The 20,711-nt window shown below is 40.3% G+C and overlaps 3 protein-coding genes across 3 annotated transcripts in view; 1 reads left to right on the top strand and 2 right to left on the bottom strand.

The window, feature by feature from the left end:
- The window catches only part of LOC117574934 (uncharacterized), a 44,072-nt gene extending 29,677 nt beyond the window's left edge, over positions 1–14,395 (top strand). The window contains 2 exon segments of the mRNA XM_034258984.2: positions 7,894–8,288; positions 9,759–14,395. Coding sequence (XP_034114875.2) covers positions 7,894–8,288; positions 9,759–9,949 — 586 coding nt within the window. The 3' untranslated portion in view covers positions 9,950–14,395.
- LOC117574935 (uncharacterized) lies at positions 211–1,244 on the bottom strand. The gene is given in 3 exon segments (XM_052007243.1): positions 211–727; positions 729–1,082; positions 1,152–1,244. Coding segments are annotated over 3 exon segments (861 nt in total). The 5' UTR covers positions 1,167–1,244; the 3' UTR covers positions 211–235.
- Positions 14,396–18,995: 4,600 nt separating the features above from the next.
- On the bottom strand, positions 18,996–19,947 carry LOC117573499 (uncharacterized). The gene is made up of 2 exons (XM_034256726.2): positions 19,881–19,947; positions 18,996–19,821 (listed from the first exon to the last, which is right to left on the bottom strand). Exons 1-2 carry the CDS (start codon positions 19,893–19,895, stop codon positions 19,066–19,068), a joined length of 771 nt encoding a protein of 256 aa, XP_034112617.2. The 5' UTR covers positions 19,896–19,947; the 3' UTR covers positions 18,996–19,065.
- Between the last annotated feature and the right edge of the window lie 764 nt (positions 19,948–20,711).

Here is a 20,711-nt window from a genome sequence, read left to right on the forward strand (position 1 = left end):
TGAAGAATTTTGCCCAGAGAGAGGGGCTAGGCCCAGGGGTAAGTGCTTGCTGATAGCAGCTACAAGACGACGCTGAAATGGCGTGGCCCATTAATCACAACGAGAACAACAACTGCAACGAGCTAACATTAAAATTAAATTTGTATTTTATAACAGCGAAATAGAGTCAGAGAAAGAGGGAAAACTAAGAAATACAATTTGGCTAATTTGTTGAGAAACAATGAATGCTCCACTCCTACTTGGCCTTGTTCACTGGCAAGTAAGTGGCACCAGGCGACGTTGCCGCTGGCGCAACGTAGGCAGCAGGCGCCTCCAGCTCCGAAACAACTGAGCCTCCATTGCCATTGCCAATTGAGTCCACACTAATGCCACCCGATCGGCGCTCGTCGATAAGCAGCGGCTGCTGCTGTTGCACCAATTGCTTCGAAGCAAAGTCAAGCACGGGGGCAACGCCGCCATTGTGTGAGATGGAAGAGCCGCCCAAGCGGTCATATTCCTGCTGGATGGTGCGCTGCGCATTGATGGCATCTTCGGGGGTGCGATATTTGACAAAGTGCACCTCAGGACGTTTGGCGCTGACGTGGTTCAGATTCTGCAGCTTGTTGGCCAGACTGGAGAGATCTCCCTGCTTGGTCAGCACATAGATGGCTGTCTGTTGTTCGGCCGCCTGTTTGGCCAGCGACAATGCGGCATTCTCCAGACCCTTGTTCTCGGGCGCACGAATGAAAGAGCACACGCAGATTGCGCTTTAGCGAGGCAGCCAAATCGCCGACACTTCTGTTGTCCTCAAAGTCAGCCTCGGGCGCTGAATAAGTAAAGAACTCTTTATTGAACTCTGCGTTGGCATACTCGGGCTGCTGCTGTTGATTGTTGTTGGCGTAGTCCACCGATGAGCCAGTTGAGCTGTCGCCCAGCAGTAAGCCACCCGAGACAGAGCCACCAGATAGCTGATTGGAAGACAGCGAGCCTCCAGATAGAGAGCCACTTGTCAACGAGCCGCCAGAAGAAGTGCTGCCAATGCCTGCACCGTAGTTGTAGCCACCCACATCTGCATTGGCGACTGCTGCCAGCAGTGAGAGAACCTGTCAAGAAAAAGTTCAGTTTAAGGTCGAATGGTATTAAGCGGGCCATTTTTTTAGTATTGAACTTACAATAAATCCGCGCATTTTATGTGTCGCCTTAAAATCCAATTTTTGGCTTGCAATGTCAAAGCTTTGTCACCTTTGCGTGATGGCTGCCTCGAGGTGTGGAAGGCGTATGATGTGGCCCATGCGCTTGATGGGCGTTTTTATAACCCGGAGTAATTAACCAAGCCCTATTCGAGCCACAGATTGCGCAGTCCGTGGCCAGCCGCGTGATTTTGGTTGCCGTTACCATAGCCAACGCTATAGCCATAGCCATCGCTAGTCATATTGGTTATTCGTCCGTCTCATCGTCGAGTATTGAAAATGACGTAAAATGCAAAAGCGACCAACTGTATCCGCCAGCGAATTAGTTTGCATAAATCAAAAACCTATTGCAAATTTCGCTGAATCGAATCAATGAATCGAAATAGAAAATGATAATGGAAATGGAAATGCAGATACAACAACAGTTGGAATTGTCATTGTGTGGCCAAAAAACGAAAATAAAACATTAAAGCTACTGTTGAGTGTGCTCGACTGTGAGATATCCGCTACCCATGTTGAACAAGAGCAAAACAGATTGGTATTATTTTAAAATATACCATTTTAATATATCGCTACTACTATAATATACCAAAAGCCATATTTGCTATATTGATGTAGTATGTATAACATTTAAAATATAACATAGAGTGCAAAATACGTATACCAGATTATCAGCCAAAACAACTAAGTACCGTAGTAAGTAGGCGTTTTTGTCCATACAAAGCAGGAATAAAAAACTATAGTTATTATTATTATACCAAATCGCTGCTAAATACCGTTTTCGATTTTTAGCGATTTGCGGTAGCTGAAGTATTTCAAACAAACTTGATCTGCGTGCAAACAAAACAAGTGCTGGCGAGTATATCTCTATCCCTTATATTCTCCATTTTCTATTCATACAGTTTGGGCTATATCTTCTCGTTTGTTGACGATGATCAACAATATATATCTTTATAGGGTCTTAGATGCCTCCTTCTGTCTGTTATATTCGTTTCCTAGAAGCACAAAGTTATAATACCCATCTACCCTATGGGCAGCGGGTATAAAAACTCATAGGCTACCGATGTGGGGCAATGCCAAAAGCCATCATCGATGCTACAGCATTTTGGAATTTGGCTCGGTTAGCCCTAAAAATTTGCATTGTTGGTCAGATTGTGGCAGCATAATTAATTAGTTATAAGTAGTTAATGTAAAACTCTAAACGCAGCAGCATATATATTACATGCATACACAAATACGCGCAACAGCCATTGATTCGTAAATTGAAATGTAATGAATACCTGCTAAATATTTTATAATGAAAGTCATCGATTATTGTCACAACACACACACACAGAAAGACAGACAGACAGTGGGAAATGCCTGTCATGGACCACAAATCAATGACCTGCCAAACAGTTTCGTTAACTTTTTACCACTGTAACCGTATCAATATCTGTGTATTTGTCATTTGGACAAATCAGATAACATTGCCATTTCGTAAAATTACAAACAGGGAAAAAAAACACAAAACAAAATATAATGTGTAATAAAAAAGACAACCACAAACAAAGAGCGTATTTATGCAAATTAATAAGCGCCGCTTGCGGCATTTAATAGTTTAGCATCATTTCAGCTTATTATACCCATTGTCTATTCAAACTATTCAAACGGGTATAATGCAGCATGGTAAAAAAAATATATTTTGTCATAGCGCGAAACAAGTTATTATCGTTGATTAGTCCACGGGGTATTTCTCAGTCAGTCGATATACAGAATTGATTTTGAATTTAATTAGTGCTAAACTATAAGCTAATATATTATAGCATTTTTTTGGTTTTTTTTGCAAAGTAAGGTTTCCTGTCTCATTCTCGGTTGATTTATTAATGAGTATTAAGTAGATGCTCGTAATATTGAGGGATGAGGCTAATTATAATAGAAAATCTAATTTTCGTATTAACATTTTTGTTGGCGCTCATCTTGTTATTAATATGATTAATAATCATAAACATTTGTGAAATGTGCAAATAATAAAAACAGTTGAAATGTTGTAAAACTAATTTATTAGCTGATCAATATACAACCCATAATCGCATAATTTTTGCATTTATTAATACTTAAATACATACAATATTTCTTAAAAATAGAAAGCGTGAAGTATTTCTTCGTTCACGATATAAATTGTATACTTTTATACAGTTTTATTAAAATGAAATTATCATTGCATAATTGTAGGCATCAGTGTTTATTTGTCCAACAGTGCCTGATAGCAGTTATCAATTAGCAGTTAATTAAATATTGATAAAAAAAAGAGTAAATTATACGGTTAATGTATTTTAAGAATTTCTGTTTACCATTATTACGAGGAAGTAAGAAAGGCTTGGACTAAATATAAATAGTTAACACGTCATCATTGGCGTTGGTGATGCTCACCAGCCAGCAAAATCAATAGAAATGCAATTAAGTTAATTACGAGCATATGTGTGTGCTCGAAAACTGAGTATCGAACATAAATATGTACATTGGAGAATGTGCGCAAGGACAGAGCTGGGGAGATACTCGTACCTAGCCTAAGTTCAACAGCAACATGCACGCTCATTCAACAACTGACGATTGACGATAAATGCGCAATTAAGCAAATTATCCCATTGCCGGCCACAGGCAGGCAACTTGAGCAGAGGCAAACAGCCACAACATAGCAACAAGGAAGCGAACAAAACAACCGCTTATTGCAAAATGCAGGAAATACGAATACGAATAGAGCCTGAAGGCAACTGTCAACATGGCATGAAACACGGAGAGGGGAATTCAATTGATGCAATATTTATTATCCATTAATCAGCTTGTGAAATGTACAGAACGAGAACTCGATATTCATTCAATGCATTCAAGTGGCTTAAATAATTTGCTGCAATCAATGTCTATTTTCTAAATTAATATATTTTCGGAAAATTGCAAAATTTATTGCTATCCTTAATTGCTAATATAATCGATTTACAATTATCCATTGTTTTTATATAGACCGGCAATGATAATTTTATGAATGGGGCAAATTGAATATTGAAGTATTAATAATGCAGCTGAAATACTTTCGCCATTCTATCACACAGCATAAGGCAATGTGCAAATGAGGAAATTAAATTGTGTTCAACCCCGGAGTAAAAGGCTGTTGGGTAATGAGTATTTTGTAATAACTGTCTTCCTCAATTGGGCAAAAGAGTCTATAATGTGGGTATGGTCATGCATATGTGAGTGCTTTAATAGCAATGCAAAATTGTTGAGCTGGCAGTCCCCTCTTTCTGTGTGCTCAGCCGCCGAGCCTTGTCGTGCTGTCTGTCTTTTGCTTCTTGGCACGCGAAAGCACTTTGCAGTGCATAAATTATTCAATGAACCGAAATGCCGTCACGAGACATAAAAAAAGCCTTTGCTGTCAGTGTCAGTTATATTTTCATGTCCATAGACGTTGCTGTTTGCTGTTGTTTCTGCCCTTGTTAACCCCGCGTCGACCTCAGTTGACCGAATTTAAAATCTAAACAATTCGTAGCATACTTTTGTGCGCTCATGCTTAATTTAAATGGTCTGGCATTACTATACTATATGCGAATAGAATAGACATGCGAATTAGCTGAGCTTCCAAAATGTCACGACTATACAATTTGCATTTAATACCCTGTGGAAAGGGCATTTGAGAAGCTTGCTTTTCCAGTTAGGCATTGATTTTCGCGATCCATTCAGACATTACAAGTTTTGGCACAGAAAAGTTGAGCTGCTAATCTGTTGGTTTTGGCTTGACCGCCACCCTAACTTGTGGTTAGTTGAACTTCCGGTTTTCGATTACAAAGGTCTTTTAATATAAGAAATTCATGGCATTTGGCACGTAGCTGTTGCTTTTGCTTCTGCTGTTGCTGTTGCCCTTGCCGTTCATTGTCTACGTCGATGCCGTGCGCCCACTTAAGTTGCTTTTCTTGTTTCTCGTGAGGGTCCTTGTTGTTTGGAAAATGGAGTGAATGGGCCTGGCATGGGCCTGGTTACTATATTGAGGCTTTGCTGTGTATATATTCTCATAGTTTGTCGGTTAGTGTGTGTTCGAATGTATATGCCGGCTGGCGCTTCTCAGTCATAAATTCCTAAAAGGTTTTGCTGTGATACCATACACTTTGTGTGCCCTGAGCTCATTTGCTTGCGTTCGAAAACTAAATTAAGCAGAAGCCTTTGCGGTCGATAGGCACATAAACTGGCAGCCAATAACAGCAACAGCAACAACGACAACCACAGCGACAACACAGCAACGGACATCGGACAACAGCAGACAGAAGCAGCAGAGACTACACGACATACCAATTAATTAGGCGTATTTCTCAAATTATCGCCTTGGGCATGGTGCTGTGATAAAGCTTTTCATGTCAGCGCCAAGTTAAGATATTCCATATTCGAATTTTATCTTCAGTTTAAACGACGAGACAAATAGAGAGATAGCGAGAGAGAGAGAGAAATTTCATAACTTACAAACGGAGTGTATAAATATTTCAAGTCTGTTTCGCCGGAGCCCGCATTTCCGCTTGATTTGCATTGCTTTCCAAGTTTGTTATGTTTTGAACTTGAGCTTCCTGCCACGGCTGCTCCTGATGTTTTCGCTGCGCTGCTGGTTGTTGCTTTTCCTGTGAAAAGTGCGCTGCATAAGGAATTTGATTAAGACAACAAGCACGGCAACTGTAATGCTAACAGCAATAACAACAGCGCTGAAACAGCAACAAGAGCCACGTTGATGATGTTCCAGATGCAGCTGTTGCTGTCGTCATTGGTGCTGCTGCTGCTTCCATTGCTGCGCTGTTGCTGCTGTAGCTGGAGCTGTTGCTGTCATGCTCGTCAACCCATTGCTGTCGAAGGCTTAAGCGGATATTGTGCATTTGTTCTGAATTTTGCCTGGCGTTTGTTTGTGCTCTCAGTTAAACTAGCTTACTGTTGATGTTGATGCTGTCTGCCAGTAACTGGCTTCCATTGCCGTTTGCTGCTGCTGCCGGTGGCTGTTGCTATAGCTGTAGCTGTTGCATAAGTTCTGCCCAGTGGCAAAGACGTTGCCATTGTTTGCTGCTTGTGCGTGAGAAAGCTCTAAGTAACAACAAACCCCACAACAAATTTGGCTCGGTTTGTCCGACTTGCGATATCAGCTATAATTAATATAGGAAGTTCGTGTGAATCGAGCACTTCGAGACTCTTTATCAGACCCAACTCCCTGTCGCTCTCATTCCGTTAAAGAGGTAAACTACATTTGAAGCTTTACGAAGGTCATTCTCCTGGTATGCCAGGTTAAGTAACTGTAGCGCATTCTGACATCCTTGCAAGCTATTTCGCCCACTTTCTTTCCCCGCCTGCCAACAAACGGCGGAAGGACTTTGAAAGTGGCACACAGACAAATACACACAGTAAATACACTCTACTGATACCTTAGTTGTGTTCCTGGGGCTCCCATCACATCCGTTGGCTCTATCTAGGGCTTTGTTGCTTTTGCTATTGCTGCAGCTCGAGTTTTTGCTGTTGCTGCAGTTGAAACGATATAATATTTAAATATAATTTTGCGCAAATTGTTAAGCACTTACTTCTGCATTTGAATAAGCTTTGCAGAAACTCGGCAGTACAAATGATTTAATTGCTTAAATTAGATGGAGGCAGGTGCATTGTCATTGCCGGAAATTTTAAATAATCCAGCAGTTTGTGTGAATGTCGAACTGGCATTACGAGTATATGACTTTCGGGCTTTAAACTAACACAGTTGACAATTGGTTTGCCAGCACATTGCAAGCATTAAACTTTATGGTCTCCACATTATTTTATCAAGTGCCAAGGCACGCACTCTGCGTACGAGTGGGCGAGTATGAAGGGCTGTAAAGATGTCGAGATGTCGGGGTTGCAGAGGTGGCAGGTAATTTCGCAGTCATTTTGCATTTGTAATAAAGCAACACGTCGTCGCAGACGTTGTCGTTGGTGGCTGGCACGCACGGCTGAGGTAATTACGAGGCCGCAGCCGTCGAAATCTCCGACGAGCAGCTTGAACTCATTTATATGCCGCTCAGGCTTCTTATCAAATATGAAACAAAGTCGTAAGGGATAATTGGACTTACTTGCACAATGTGTGCGAGTGTGTGTGGCTGCCATTTGAATAATGCAAACTAATCAGCCAGATCCATTCGAAAACAAACTTGGATTCCAGGCATTAACACTTTAAATTCGAAATAACACAAAACATTACTCATACGCCCCAGGTCTCTCAATAGTTGAAGCGAAATTAAATTAAATTCAAGTCAAATTATTGCAACCTAATGGCCCATCAAAGCAATTCAATTATTAGTTAAAATGACATTAATTGAAATATGGTCTGAAAAAATATTTGAATAGCTTGGAAAGCATCGTTAGTCAAGACAGTGTGAGTGTTCACTCAGCATTAATTCAGTTATTCACATACTCGTACGTCTACTCAAATTCGATTTGGTGCGTGTCCAGAATGTGTAAAAACTCTCCCTTGTTTAGCTGATGTTCATGTTTTCGCACATCAATCATAAAATGCAAATATTTACGATTTTATTTGTGTGCAAATTGCTGGCGTTTGGTACATTAAGCTTCGACACAGGGTCTGGCTTTCATGACTTTGCATGGGGCAGGCAGCCAAGTGACACTCACATCACCGCTTTTTATTTTTTGTGTGCATTTTCTGACCTCTCGTCGTGTTTTGTGTATTTGTATTTTGCAGGAACTCCAACCGCAAATACCGACGCCATATCAACGAGAATGCGCTGGGCATTATACGCAGCACCTTGAATAGCGGGGGCTTTGGGCCCCAGGCGCCCAACATGAATAAGGAATTGGGCATACCATCGAATGCCGGACCCATGAATCAGTTGGCCGCCGGCTATCAACGTCCGCTCTCGCATCCCGGCGGCGGCAGCGGGGTGGCTGCCGCTGCGGCCGCAGTGACCGCTGCGCAGCAGGAGAAGGGCATGTTCAGCATTAGTCAGCTAAACCTGGAGATAACGGAGCAGCATGTGGGCAGTAATGGACGCATGGAGATCACATGCCTCTCCACGATACCATCGGCGGTCGGACAGGGAGAGCAGTATGCCGATTACAAAACGTTTTCGGTCAAAGGTGAGTGGCACACAATGTGGCGTATGCGTGATATGCATATGCGTACATGTGTAAAACATACCATCAGTATTCTACCGTATCTACATATTTACTTTACGCCATGTAACATATAGTATAATGCCATGCAAACACAATATTTGTTTTGGGCGTCGCTTCATAAAATTGCGAGCAATGAGCTCATCAAAAATGCGGTTCGTTTGCACATTCGCCTGGCACAAGGTGGAGTGTGGATTATGATATTTTTTGGAAGGAATCTCGGTCGAATTTACACACAATATAAATTAGCATTTGCCGACTGTGGTTGCTGGGTTATGTGTTGCTTGTTGGGCTGAAAAATGAGTATGGACCCATTGTTATTGCGGCCGTTTCCTTAACTCATCATCGTGACTAGCACGTTGACAGCATTCTCTGGCACAGCATTCAAAAACAACAACAGAAGTCAACGGCGCGTCGTTGGCATTTTCAAATGTACGCCCGTAATTTATGTTTGTGTCGTTGACTTAGTCGTCATCCAGTCATTCCGCGCCCATGAGCACTCTGTGTGTGGGCGTGTCACGTCTATTCTGTTTGCCTACGTTTAATTTTCGCTTAGCTTCACTCGCTCGGTACTCGTCGCTCGGTGCTGGGCCACTGGGCGGACAAACAGAACTTAATTTATATATTTGTTTGTCTGTGTTTGCCTATGCGATACGAGGAGCAAAGCCGTTGACTCCGCCACTGTTGTAAATTGTCTCAAATTGTATGAAATAATTTACACATTACCAGGCTCATGACTCAAGACGGTCGTTGGCCGTCGCCGGCGGCGGCATCGGCTTCTCACGGACTTTGTGTCTCTCTCTCTCTCTCTCTCTTGGCTTTCTCGGTCTGCTCGTCTGTTAACTGTCCTGTGAACCAAGGGGCGTATGCGTGTTATTTATGTTGCGTGAAGTGTGTCGTTTGTTTTGGCCACTTCACAGCCAAGGATACTCCACTCCCTAATTGTTTCTTATGCAGCCTTTAGGGCTTACCATCATTTTGTCGTTTGTCGCATTTGCCTCAGCCGCAAATGCTCGTAATTGACTATTTAAAGCGAAGGAAGGACTCATTTGGAATGAAGAGTCCTTCGATCCGCTTTCGATTAGATATTCGAACTATTTCTGGTTGCTTTCTGGCTGCATTTCTTACGTTCTTGGCTTTGGCCATTCACTTTAATTCTCCTTTCAGTGCTTGTTTACAAAAAGTATGCTAGTTTTTCATTATTTATATCCGTCTGTAGCTCTTCTTGTCAATCTGTTTTGCTTTTTCTAAAGTTCTCTGTCCATTGTTGAGCTGTCTTTTAGGTACTCTAATTAATTTTACAACCTTGACCGCCAGCCCCTAAACATGTCTTTTTTTTTTGTGTCATCCATTGCATTGTTTTTGAGTTTCTAAAGCTTTATTTATAACGTTCGTTTTGTTTACGATTTGTTTTTGTTTTTTTGTACTTTACAGTGGAGGTTGAACGATATCAGGTATCTTCCACGTCGACAGCACCACCAAGCATTGGCATGGCGGCGCTCGGAAATGGCAACGGCCACGGAAATGAGACCTCGGCCGGGTGGAGAGCGCGTGGTGTTATCCTGACGCATCTGTGGTCTCTGGCGCCACTGCTTGTGTTCGTGCTGCTGCCACTGGGCTACTAAGCAGCTATCTGCAGCAAAGTACGGAGCTGCTATTAAACTGGAGGAGAGAAGACCACCGACATAGTAAAAGGTACAGTAATCCAAAACCAAGGACACTCACTGCAGCGACATTAAGAGGAAGAGCAAGGACAACACATGCAAGATAGCTTTTACATACACACACACATGATGTGCACCAATTTTTCATTTATTTCTACAAAGGCTACAAATTAGCCAGAGTATTAAGCAGAAAAGGCAAAAAGAGAAAACTATAGAGCGAGTGCATGAACAATAATCATTTTTTCGGCTCGTCCTGGCTAGCTAATTCCCCACAGTTTATTTGTAAATAATTGCAAAGCTGCTGCAATAAACGAACGAACACAAAAACACAGAAGAGAAATATTTGTAATTAAATTGCAGTCATTCTGAAAACGGAGACAATTTTTGTAGCATAGCGAATTTTTGTATAGTCAATTGAGCATTCCCCAATGAAGTCCCAAGGAAGTGCTCCGACTGAAGCCATTGAGAAAACTGAAAAGTGGACAAGGGAATTGTTTTGCTTTTCGAAGGTCAGCCACAGTTGCAGTTGGCGTTTTCGACCTAGCCAGAAATTTTTTGCAGTGAAAAAAATACAAAAAAAAGGAGAAAAAATAGATGAGACCACAAAAACTATATTGGAAAAGTTTTTGGAGAACTTAAGCAGCCATCAGCAGACTGCTTGGGCCAATGTACCTAAAAATGCAAAAGAAAAGTTATGCAAACAAATGATATTTTTTATGGTGTTGTAATGCTTTCGCTACTGAGAGAGAATGTTGAGGAGATATTGATAGAGAGAGATGGCAAATTTAAGGCTAAGTTAAAGGCAAAATTGAATTTAGGCCCTAGAAACAAAAAGTTAATTAACCCCCCCAAATGAAGAAAATTAAATGTTTAAATGTAAAATAATTAGACAGTTAAACCAAGAAGCTTACAAATACAATCAGTGTTGAAAACATTTTGAGACAACAACAACAAGAACAAAACAAAAAGTAAAGAAATGTAATGGAATGTAAAGAAAAGGCGTTGAAATGAGCGCAATCTGCGGCACGTGGCGAATCTAGAAAAGGGTCAACCCGAATGGCTGAACTCCCTTTTTTGCGATTGTCGCTAAAAGCCGCCTGTCCTCGTGCTAAACTTACACTTGCAATTACACCGCTTATTTATTTGTACTCATTTAGCCTTTATTTGCGCTCTGTAAATGGTAAATGGTAATTGTCGAAATGGATCGTCTAATAAATAAGAGTACGAGTAGTTAGGAAATTATATTCATTTTGCCCTTCGCACACTTTTCGTTTTCAATTCTGTTTTCGGTCGTCGTAAGATATTTATATGTATGTATAATCATTGTGTATGGATATATACATATATATATATATACAATTTACTAGGATATTTTTCAAACGCGCTTTAAGTGTCTACTGCTAAACGAAAATCCTCTTTAAACGCGTAGCATACATTGTAACTAATTAAAATACTTATGTATAGTCGTTAAGTCGGACAAGAACAAAAACCAAACACACACAAAAACCAAAGAGCACAGCGCAAAGTAAATATGTGTAAAGCAAGTAGCAAACTAGTCTATATAATAACATACACTATATGTGTGTGTGCATCATATAACTAGCTGTTAGCAATGATTTTTAACTTCAAAATCGATGAAAGCTAAAGTAAAAATCGATAATATATGTAAATTATATATATATGAATATTACGCCTGCAAAACATTTTCCTACAGTTTGATGAAATAGCTAAACTAAATTAAATTTAATAGAGTCGAACAAGTTTCGGCGCAAATAGTTGAAACATTTTCTAACGGTTGTTCAAAAAGGCATTAGTTTTACAATTAAACATTAAACGAAAAATGAAAATTCAGATTGAAAAATGTAAACCCTTAGTTTCAGTTCAAGGTATCAACAGCGTTTGGTGCATTGATATAAACTGAATGCTTTATTGAAATAACAACATACAAACAATACAATTTTTTATAAACGAAAACGAAATGATAAATGCAACTTACAAGAAGTATATACTCGTAATTACATACAACATGGTATAACAAAGTTCATATTATATATAAAAAGATATGGCTAAAATGTCTTATGCAGGTATTGACGTCTTCCTATGCTACGCTGTCTATTATTAACTAAACAAATAATTAATAAACAAAAATGAAAACATTTATAAAATATACTATAATTAACTAGCTAATAGGTATATTCTAATATATGCAAAAATAAGTACTTACATGTGTATATTGTGTGTGTTGAATTGATAACATTTGCAAGAGAATGGTCGAAATGAAGTACACTCAGATTATACAAAGAAAGTATATAAGCTTTAACTATAAATGATTTATTTTAAGTGAGAATCTATGGACTTTTACTTTTTCCATTTGTGTTACAACACTTTTGTTTTAAGTTCATTCATGCAGAATTCATTACAATGACGTGAATTAGTTTCAAATTCTACGGGCAAATGTTTCCCACCAATCTATACCCTCTACTTTCCACTCCAATTCATTTCTCAATTCATTGCATACAAAACGTACATACTCATAAGGAATATTTGTTTCAAAAAACGAAACAATCTCTTACTAACTCAATATCTACCTATCATACTCGTACATTACGTGTAAATCTGTGTGTTGTGTCTCGAATCCATTCATCCAATATCTGTGTGTTAATGCTTTAATTCTACGGAAGTAAGTCCATGCACTGATCCAAGCATGTTAACATGTACACATGTCTAATTAAGCGATGACCGATATCTATATCAATATATATACATACAAAATTATATACGACATAACTCGTTAAAAAAAGTTCTATGAACATTTGAAAATTTAACTGTCACAGCAATTCGCAAAACATATCATAAATGTTGTACAATTTTCTGTGTTAAAGTGGAAAAAACAAAAACCAAAAAAAAGAAGAACGATATATTAAAATTGAATAAATCATATAAGATATATGTTTATGCCTTGACAGGTGTCTTTAAGAAATTTGTCCAAACTTTCCCGCAAATACTATCAGTTAAAATTAAAGGGATGTTATTAACACCTAGAGGTCATTAAAGTATTTGACGGATAATTTAAAATTGATCTGCATCTGAACACATATGAAACCACAAACCGCAACAAAAATCGAGAGACAATGGCAGCAATTAACAGTAAAGCATCAGAGTGGGTGGCAGACATAATTGCAATTAACATAATTTAATAAAAATTTAATTGTTTAATTGTGCTTTTTGTAAAGAGGCACCAATATGCAAATTAACATAAAGCAGAATAATCATTGAATATAATTTCACACACAGCAACATTGATATGAAACACACAAAGAGCATTTTGTGAACTCCGAATGCGCCTACTTTACACAAATATACACAACAAACAAAGAAAATAATATATATATATATATATACTCACTTATACATATGCACATACTTGTATTTTATAGTATGAAAACAACATTTTGAAGTGCATTCAGGTTATATTTTTGTAATCGAAACATCTGGTACCTACATATATCATTTCACTAACACGCATCAAATTCTTCCAGTTACACATATCATTGCGTATTAATCCAATACACTTTAACATAGTATATACATACATTCATACATATATCAAAAGTGTGAAGGTATATAGCATTATAATTCCAATTAAATTAGTTGAAAACAATTAACTCAGAGTTTGTTTTACACACTCACACATAATGAGAACACAGCGAAATATCGCAGATATCATTCATTGTTTATTTATTAAATATTTAAAGTAAAAAAATATATATGATATACTTATATGCATGCTTATACACATGTGAGAAATGTCATTAATTTAAAAATTAATTTAAATCAATTCGTTGAGTTATCCTTTGTTGAATATATTGTAATAAATATTGTACTATAAACTAAGGTATAGGTAAATAGCTACTAAATGGCTGCAATGCGGAGATTATTGTACCACAATTAACAAGTAAATTAAATAATAATTAAATAAAATAAATGAATGAATATTTATTTATAGATAAAGGCATACCAAACGACGCATCAATGAGGCACTTGTAAAAACTGCAACCTATGCAAATAATAAATAAATAAATAAATACTTATATACAATGAGTAACTTATGTGTATGTATGTACTTATTATTAATACATTAAGTGCGTAGTATATACGAATAAATGTGTACAATTCAATGGCTACCAAACGAAAACAAAAACAAAAACCGAAACAGAATAATACTATTGAAAACCAAGCAAAACAATTACAATTCAAGAACAGAAGAAATACATTAAAATTCAGCTCTTAATATGACGCCTACTGCTTGGCTAGTCAACAATTGAAAAAAAAAATCACTTATAAAATACGAATATGATTATTTGTGGTAAAATGAAGAAACTAAACATTACGAAATAAATGTTGAAAACTGAAAAGGACATCGCGTTTTATTCGACCGACCCGCAAACAATCGAATAAGAGGCTGCTTAGCGAGGTTTTCTCAGACAAGAATAAGGAGCATCAACCACAACTAAACACAATACACAAACAGTTACGTAAGATTAGGACAAAGATAAGAGATGATGGGGGGGAGTAGAGTAATGTGGACTTGGGGACACACAAACTTGTGTAACTTTGAGTTTGATGAATATCCTTTTAATCCTTTTAAATGTGCATGGAAATTGAAGGAGGAGCTCAACAATGAAATGCGTAAACAAAGGCAAACAACGTAAAGGACGTAAGGACACATAAGGTCAAAAGTCTGACAAAATTACAAAGGGAAAGCGAGCAGCAGAGTGCGAGCAAATGTTGTGCAATAATCAACGAAAGGATAAACTACGAAATAAATGGCGAATCAAGGGTATCTTGGCCATAAAACACATCCGGCCAGGGCCACAGACAAAGTCGAAGCTTCTTTCTTTTCTCTCCTCTTATTCACCATCTGTCTGTCCTCCAGTCTCTCGTGTCTGTGTCTGTTGTCGAGCTTGTCCCGTTACGAATACCCAGGGCGATACAAAGGTGCAACGAGACTGGTTGCCTCATTACGGAATCAAAGCCGTGGGCTGTGCAAATACATGAGAATCGAATGAGTGTATGAGAGTGTGTGAACGTGTGTATGTGTGTGTGTGTGTGTGTGTGTGCGATGCCACAGATGTGCTCTATCGATTGAAAATTTGTGTGACAGACAAGTGAGACAGGCAAGCAGGCAGGCAGCAGCATGGCAGTGTGGCAGGCAGATGGCAAGTTTGAATGGGAATGGGCAATTAACGCCTGGGCATCAACTGATTTCCTGTGGAGGCAAACCATCAAAAGGGCTGCCTACTTGGTGTCTTGATTAAGGTATAAATATTAAATTAGCTACGGCTATCGTAGCCGGCTGCACAGCTTTTGCTGATGTTGCTGATGCTGTTGCTGTCGGTGCTAGTCATACTGCTCTGTGGCTGTGGCTGTTAATGAGCCTTATCTGAAAACGCAAAAAGGCAAGCAGGAAGTGGTTTCTTCTACTTCGTAGTAGTATGGTTCGTAGTTGGAACCTCTTTGCCATTTCCCGTAAGTTGCTTAATTATACATGGCAGCGCCTAAAAGTCGACTAATTGATATGCAGCAGCCAGAGAATTCAAAGACCCAGACGCAAAGGGGACACAGAGTAAGTGGCACAGTTAATGAGCCAAAACTGGCAGCATGTGTGCCAAGTTTCGACAGCCGAGCAGTCGAGCAGTCAAGCAGTTGCTTTGCATGCAAAACATTGTATTGGCCTTGGGGGGCTGGTGAAGAGCCAAACGAATAACTCAATTTTCATAGAGTGGCTGTTGCACATGGCAAACCAATAAACACTTTTTGCAACAAACTCCAAACTGAGCCCGCAGCAGCCGCAGTAGAAGCGCAGCGACAGGCGAACAGGCGAAACTTTCTGACAGCGACAAAATGGCGTACAACTGCCAACTGCATTTGTGCCTCGCCTCTTTTGCACCTGCATGTGGTTTAGTTGAGGGGTGTGACTGGGAGAGGATCTCAAGGAGAACGTCACATAGAAGAGGGAGGAGAGCTTTACTGCCGGAAGCGTTTACCAAATTAACAGCAGTGAGTGGCTGCAACTTTGCTGCAGCTGTGGGGCAAAGAAACTCACTCACTGACACACCGAGGCAAAACAATAACAGCTACAATATGTCTCGGGAACATTTCAATTTGTGCGCCAAACAAACACACATACGCGCAAACACACACATTCGCAAAATTGTTGCCTGCATGCGGACAAACGCCAAAATATTTAGTTTTACAACAAAACTTTTGCACAGAGCTCGCACAATCGCAAAAATTGAAAAGAAATATTGGTTAGCACTGGCGACGCAATATAGCAAACAACAACACAAATACGGAAAACAGAAAAAAATGCCTCAAAAACAACAGAAATAGAAACTGAAAATAAAGTTTTTGTTTTTGTGTTTCGTGTGGCAAATGCATTGGATTCTGCCTTGTGTTTCGGGTTTTCTCTGTCTCACCGCAGCTGTCAGCTCATGTGACTGAGAGCCGCACGACGCGACGCTAGCTTTCACTTCTCTATTTCTCATCTCTTCTCTTGTTTTGTACACATATTATTCCAGCGATTTGCAATCGGTCACAGCATACACAGTTTGTATGCATGTGATGGAAACTACTCGGTGGGAATTGCATTCGGAATCAGAGTGAAGAATTCTTGTTTGGGCTTTTCAAGTCCGCCTAAAAGCATGCTACAATTATTTTTATATGTCTCACGTATACGTGACATTGCCACATTGCCATATAACGCATTAAAATAGTTCATGAGCTTAAAACTATAATTAAACTGAAGTGTGAAGAAATGAGATGTTGTAGTTCTTGTTACTCTTGGCATATTTTTATATATTATTTTAATGTTTCAAGCTCGTAGCTATGCATTTTAAAGTTGAATGCGTTGAAGTCCCGCAGTGTTTCTGAAGACTCTTGACACTGGACTATGGATGAAATTTTCTTTTCTTAAGAATTATTTTTTATTTATTTATTTATTGAAGTGAACGATCATTTAAAGTGAAGATGTTAATAATACAAGTTAAAATCAGCTGCTTAAAAACTTATTGTTGATTACAAATTATGTTTGTCAAAAACCTTCTTATTACATTAAATGTTTAAATTTCAGTAAAGATAATATTTAAAATCAAAGTAAATACTATGATATTTTGTAGTATATCTTGAAGCTTTCAATATTTTAAAATGTATTTAATATTTGATACCAACAATTCCTGCTACTACAAAATCAAAGCTAGCTAGTAGCTACATCAACAAATCTTAAAATTGAAGTTACTAATTAAAAATTAAAAATAGGTCATTTATCCCATCGTACAGTGTTGATAGTTGAGCGCGAGTTGAATGTCGTTTTAATAATTTATTTTGTGTGCTCAGCAGGCTGCTCATTAACGCACACACAGAAAGAGCGAGAGAAAGACAGGCTGAAGCAGCAGGCGACCCTCAGACATACATACTCGTCGTATATGCGAGCATTTACTAGACAATCTGACGCTGAGCGGCATCGGGTGCGGGGTATAACTCATGAGGCATCAGGCACATGAAGCACGCACAAAGCACGCACTTGGCAGTCTTGGCATCGAGTTCGCCTCTAGGTTGGTCTGTTGGACTGTTGCCTGCCGCATATCACCTTAATTACAGGCAACAGTCTGGGTGCAGTCAGACGGCAAAAGGAAGGCAGGCAAACGGCTTTTATGGTTGGGCTGTCATTGCCACGCTGCTTCAGATGTTCCCCGCGTTGCCGTCAGGTACGTGCCATATTGTCGTTGCTGTTACGCTTTAGCGATTTGCCACTGTACTTGCACAGTTGCCAAACGGATTCAGCTTGCACTTGACTGCTGATAAGCGTGTGATTTCTACACACACACACAGACACTCTCATAGACATTTAAGCCACACACACACAGACACATAGCTGCCACCATGGCCATGAATACATGCGCCGTTGAATTGCGTTTATGCCGGTTTTATGTTACATCTAAGTGAAATTTAAGGACTCCACTCAACAACGTTCTAAATCCACTGCATAGTTCATATGAGTCGGACTGGGCAGCGCCGCAGGTACACATACATACATATGTTTGTACATACATAGGTGCGGCGGCTATTCACATGATGAGTTTGCCTACTGCGGAAGCAGGAAGCTATCAAGGCAAAAACACACAGTTGCCCACACACACACACACACACACACACACACACACACACACAGACGAGAAGAGAGCATAACTGCGTTCAGATCAACAGCCAGCACACTGTTGGCCATTCGCAGGTGCTGCAGGACGTTGCCACTTATTCCAACCACAGATGGCAACGAGCTACAGTTCCGGCCATTGTACGAGTGCGAGGCAGCTTCGTTTCGATTCTAATAACTCCAATTACAAATGGCGGTTGGTTAAAACCCTTGTGCATATGTGAGTGCCATTTCGACTGTGCGTGAGTGTGTGTGTACGTTGGAAGGGAGGGCTCAACTTGTTGCGGGGCTTTATGACATGCCTGCCGCTTTATCCATGCTATTATTTCAAGGATTAACTGTGAAAGGACAACGCACGAATGCGCAGCCAGACACCGACACCGACACCGATACTAACGTCGCTGTCGACGCCGACGACGTCGTCGTCGCCATAGCCGTTGGGTAGGATTTGCTTTGCAAAACAAATCACACATAAAACGAGCAGCGTGCGAGAGCAAATGGGTTTGGGGCAAAGAGTGGGGTAAACTGAAGCATGTCCAGCAGCACAAAAGGATGCCCAATTAGGCCGCAATGAAAGTTTGCTGGAAATGAGCTTTCAGCTGTGCACAGACCGGACAACGACAGAGACACAGACACAGACACTGAAACCGAGTCAGAGACAGAAAGAAAGTGGCAAAGTCTCGACAAACCAATTGAGCACAGACTGAAATTTGTCAGCTAACAAATTTTATTTTTGCATGGATATTTACAAACTAGTTAACTTGATGGCATGCTTTTGTAGTGTATACAGATATGTGGGGGTGTGTGTGTGTGTATGTGATCAAATAGGAATGGTTACCGTCGGGATGGCCACCAATGCCAATGCTTACTTAACGCGGAAACGACGAAGTGCAGGTGGCAGGTAATCCTGTCCACCTGTCAGTTGCGATTCAGTCACGGTCGCTGGAGCTGCTTGTGTTTGCGATGCAAAATTCAATACTGGAGCGCTGCCCTCGTTGGAGATGCGGGACACGCCGGGCAGTTGATTGTATTGATTCTGAATAGCCAATTGTGCGTTGGCGGCATCCTGTGGGGTGCGATACTTCACAAAGTGAACCTCGGGCTTGTTGCTCGTGGTTGACTTGAGTGCGTTCAGCTGTTTGGCCAAATTGGCCACATCGGCCTGCTTGCTCAGCACATAGATGGCCGTCTCCTGTTGGGCCGACTGCTTGGCCAACTGCAAAGCAGCATTCTCAAAGCCTCGGTTTTCGGGTGTGCGAATGAACACAATGCGCAGGTTCTTCTTCAATGAATCGGCGATTTGCTGATTGTTGACGCCTTCATCGAACTGGTCCTCAGGCGCAGCATACGTGTAGAATTCTTTCTGGAATTCCTCAATTAGTGGCGCTGCCTGAGGCACAATGGCACCTTGAGTTTGCGTCTGGATTGGCGCCTCAATGGGCAGTGATAGTTGAGCCTCGCCGTGTTGTTGCTGTGGCTGAGCGATGACAGGTGCAGCAGCTTCAACGGGCAGCAAACCGTTGCCGGGCACAAACGAAAGTCCCTCGTCCGCATGGGCAACGGGCTGATAGTTGTAGCCCAGCTTATCGGCACTGCAGGTGGCCGCAAAAAGGCAAATCAACTGTGGGAAGCAGTAGGAATTAATATTGAACCATATTGTGGTAGCACTTTAGGGCTTACAATAAATCCACGCATTTTAGTTTTGGTTTGCTGTTGGCTGTTGGTTGAACGCACGACTCAAACTGGCAGGTGAAACTAATGCTGGGAGTTGGATGGACAAGCGCTTTTATAGGCGCAGTTTTTGAGCTGCAGTCGAAACGAATCGTATCGAATTGGATTGCGCCCAATCCCCACCCTCTTTGAAGAGATGTGGCGAGTGGCATCTGGCGACCTTGACAGCGCATGCGATATTAATTAGTTTTTTATGCCATTCCAAAGTCATTAAAGAGTCGCACGCATTTAAATATACGACTAAGCACACCACAGCATAGGCCTAGTCAACATCTAGGGCCATTTATCTTTGCCTCAACGCCATCACATTTGGATTTTGATTTAAATGCACTTTACGACACATATAAATATGCATGGATTGCCGCTTTGTAGCACTGCCCCATTCCCCCAATTCAAAATCCAAATGTTTGGCCGCATTAGGCCCCAAATAGACCCATCTGACGCACAGCCGCAGCTTAAACCGTAGCCACTAGTCTTGAAATTGTTGTTGAAAAACGAAAAAAACAAAATAAATAAAAACAGCTACTGATTTAAATTGTGTCGATGATATCGCGGCAGTCTGGCATCGGGTCAGCGCTAAGCTCTTAATTATAATTTTCATAATTTTCCCCAAAAGCTTCGCTTTTATCTTCTTCTCTTCGGTGCAGAGGGCGCCAATATATTCTGGCCAACGAGCAAATGAACTTTCTTAACTAATTTAAACTTTGTTTTTCTGACATTCGCGGTTCGCCATCCAACAACAACACAACACATAAATCTTTTCTCGCTTGACCGAACTGT

The sequence above is a fragment of the Drosophila albomicans genome, chromosome 2R (assembly GCF_009650485.2).
Source record: "Drosophila albomicans strain 15112-1751.03 chromosome 2R, ASM965048v2, whole genome shotgun sequence".
Lineage (NCBI taxonomy): Eukaryota > Metazoa > Arthropoda > Insecta > Diptera > Drosophilidae > Drosophila > Drosophila albomicans.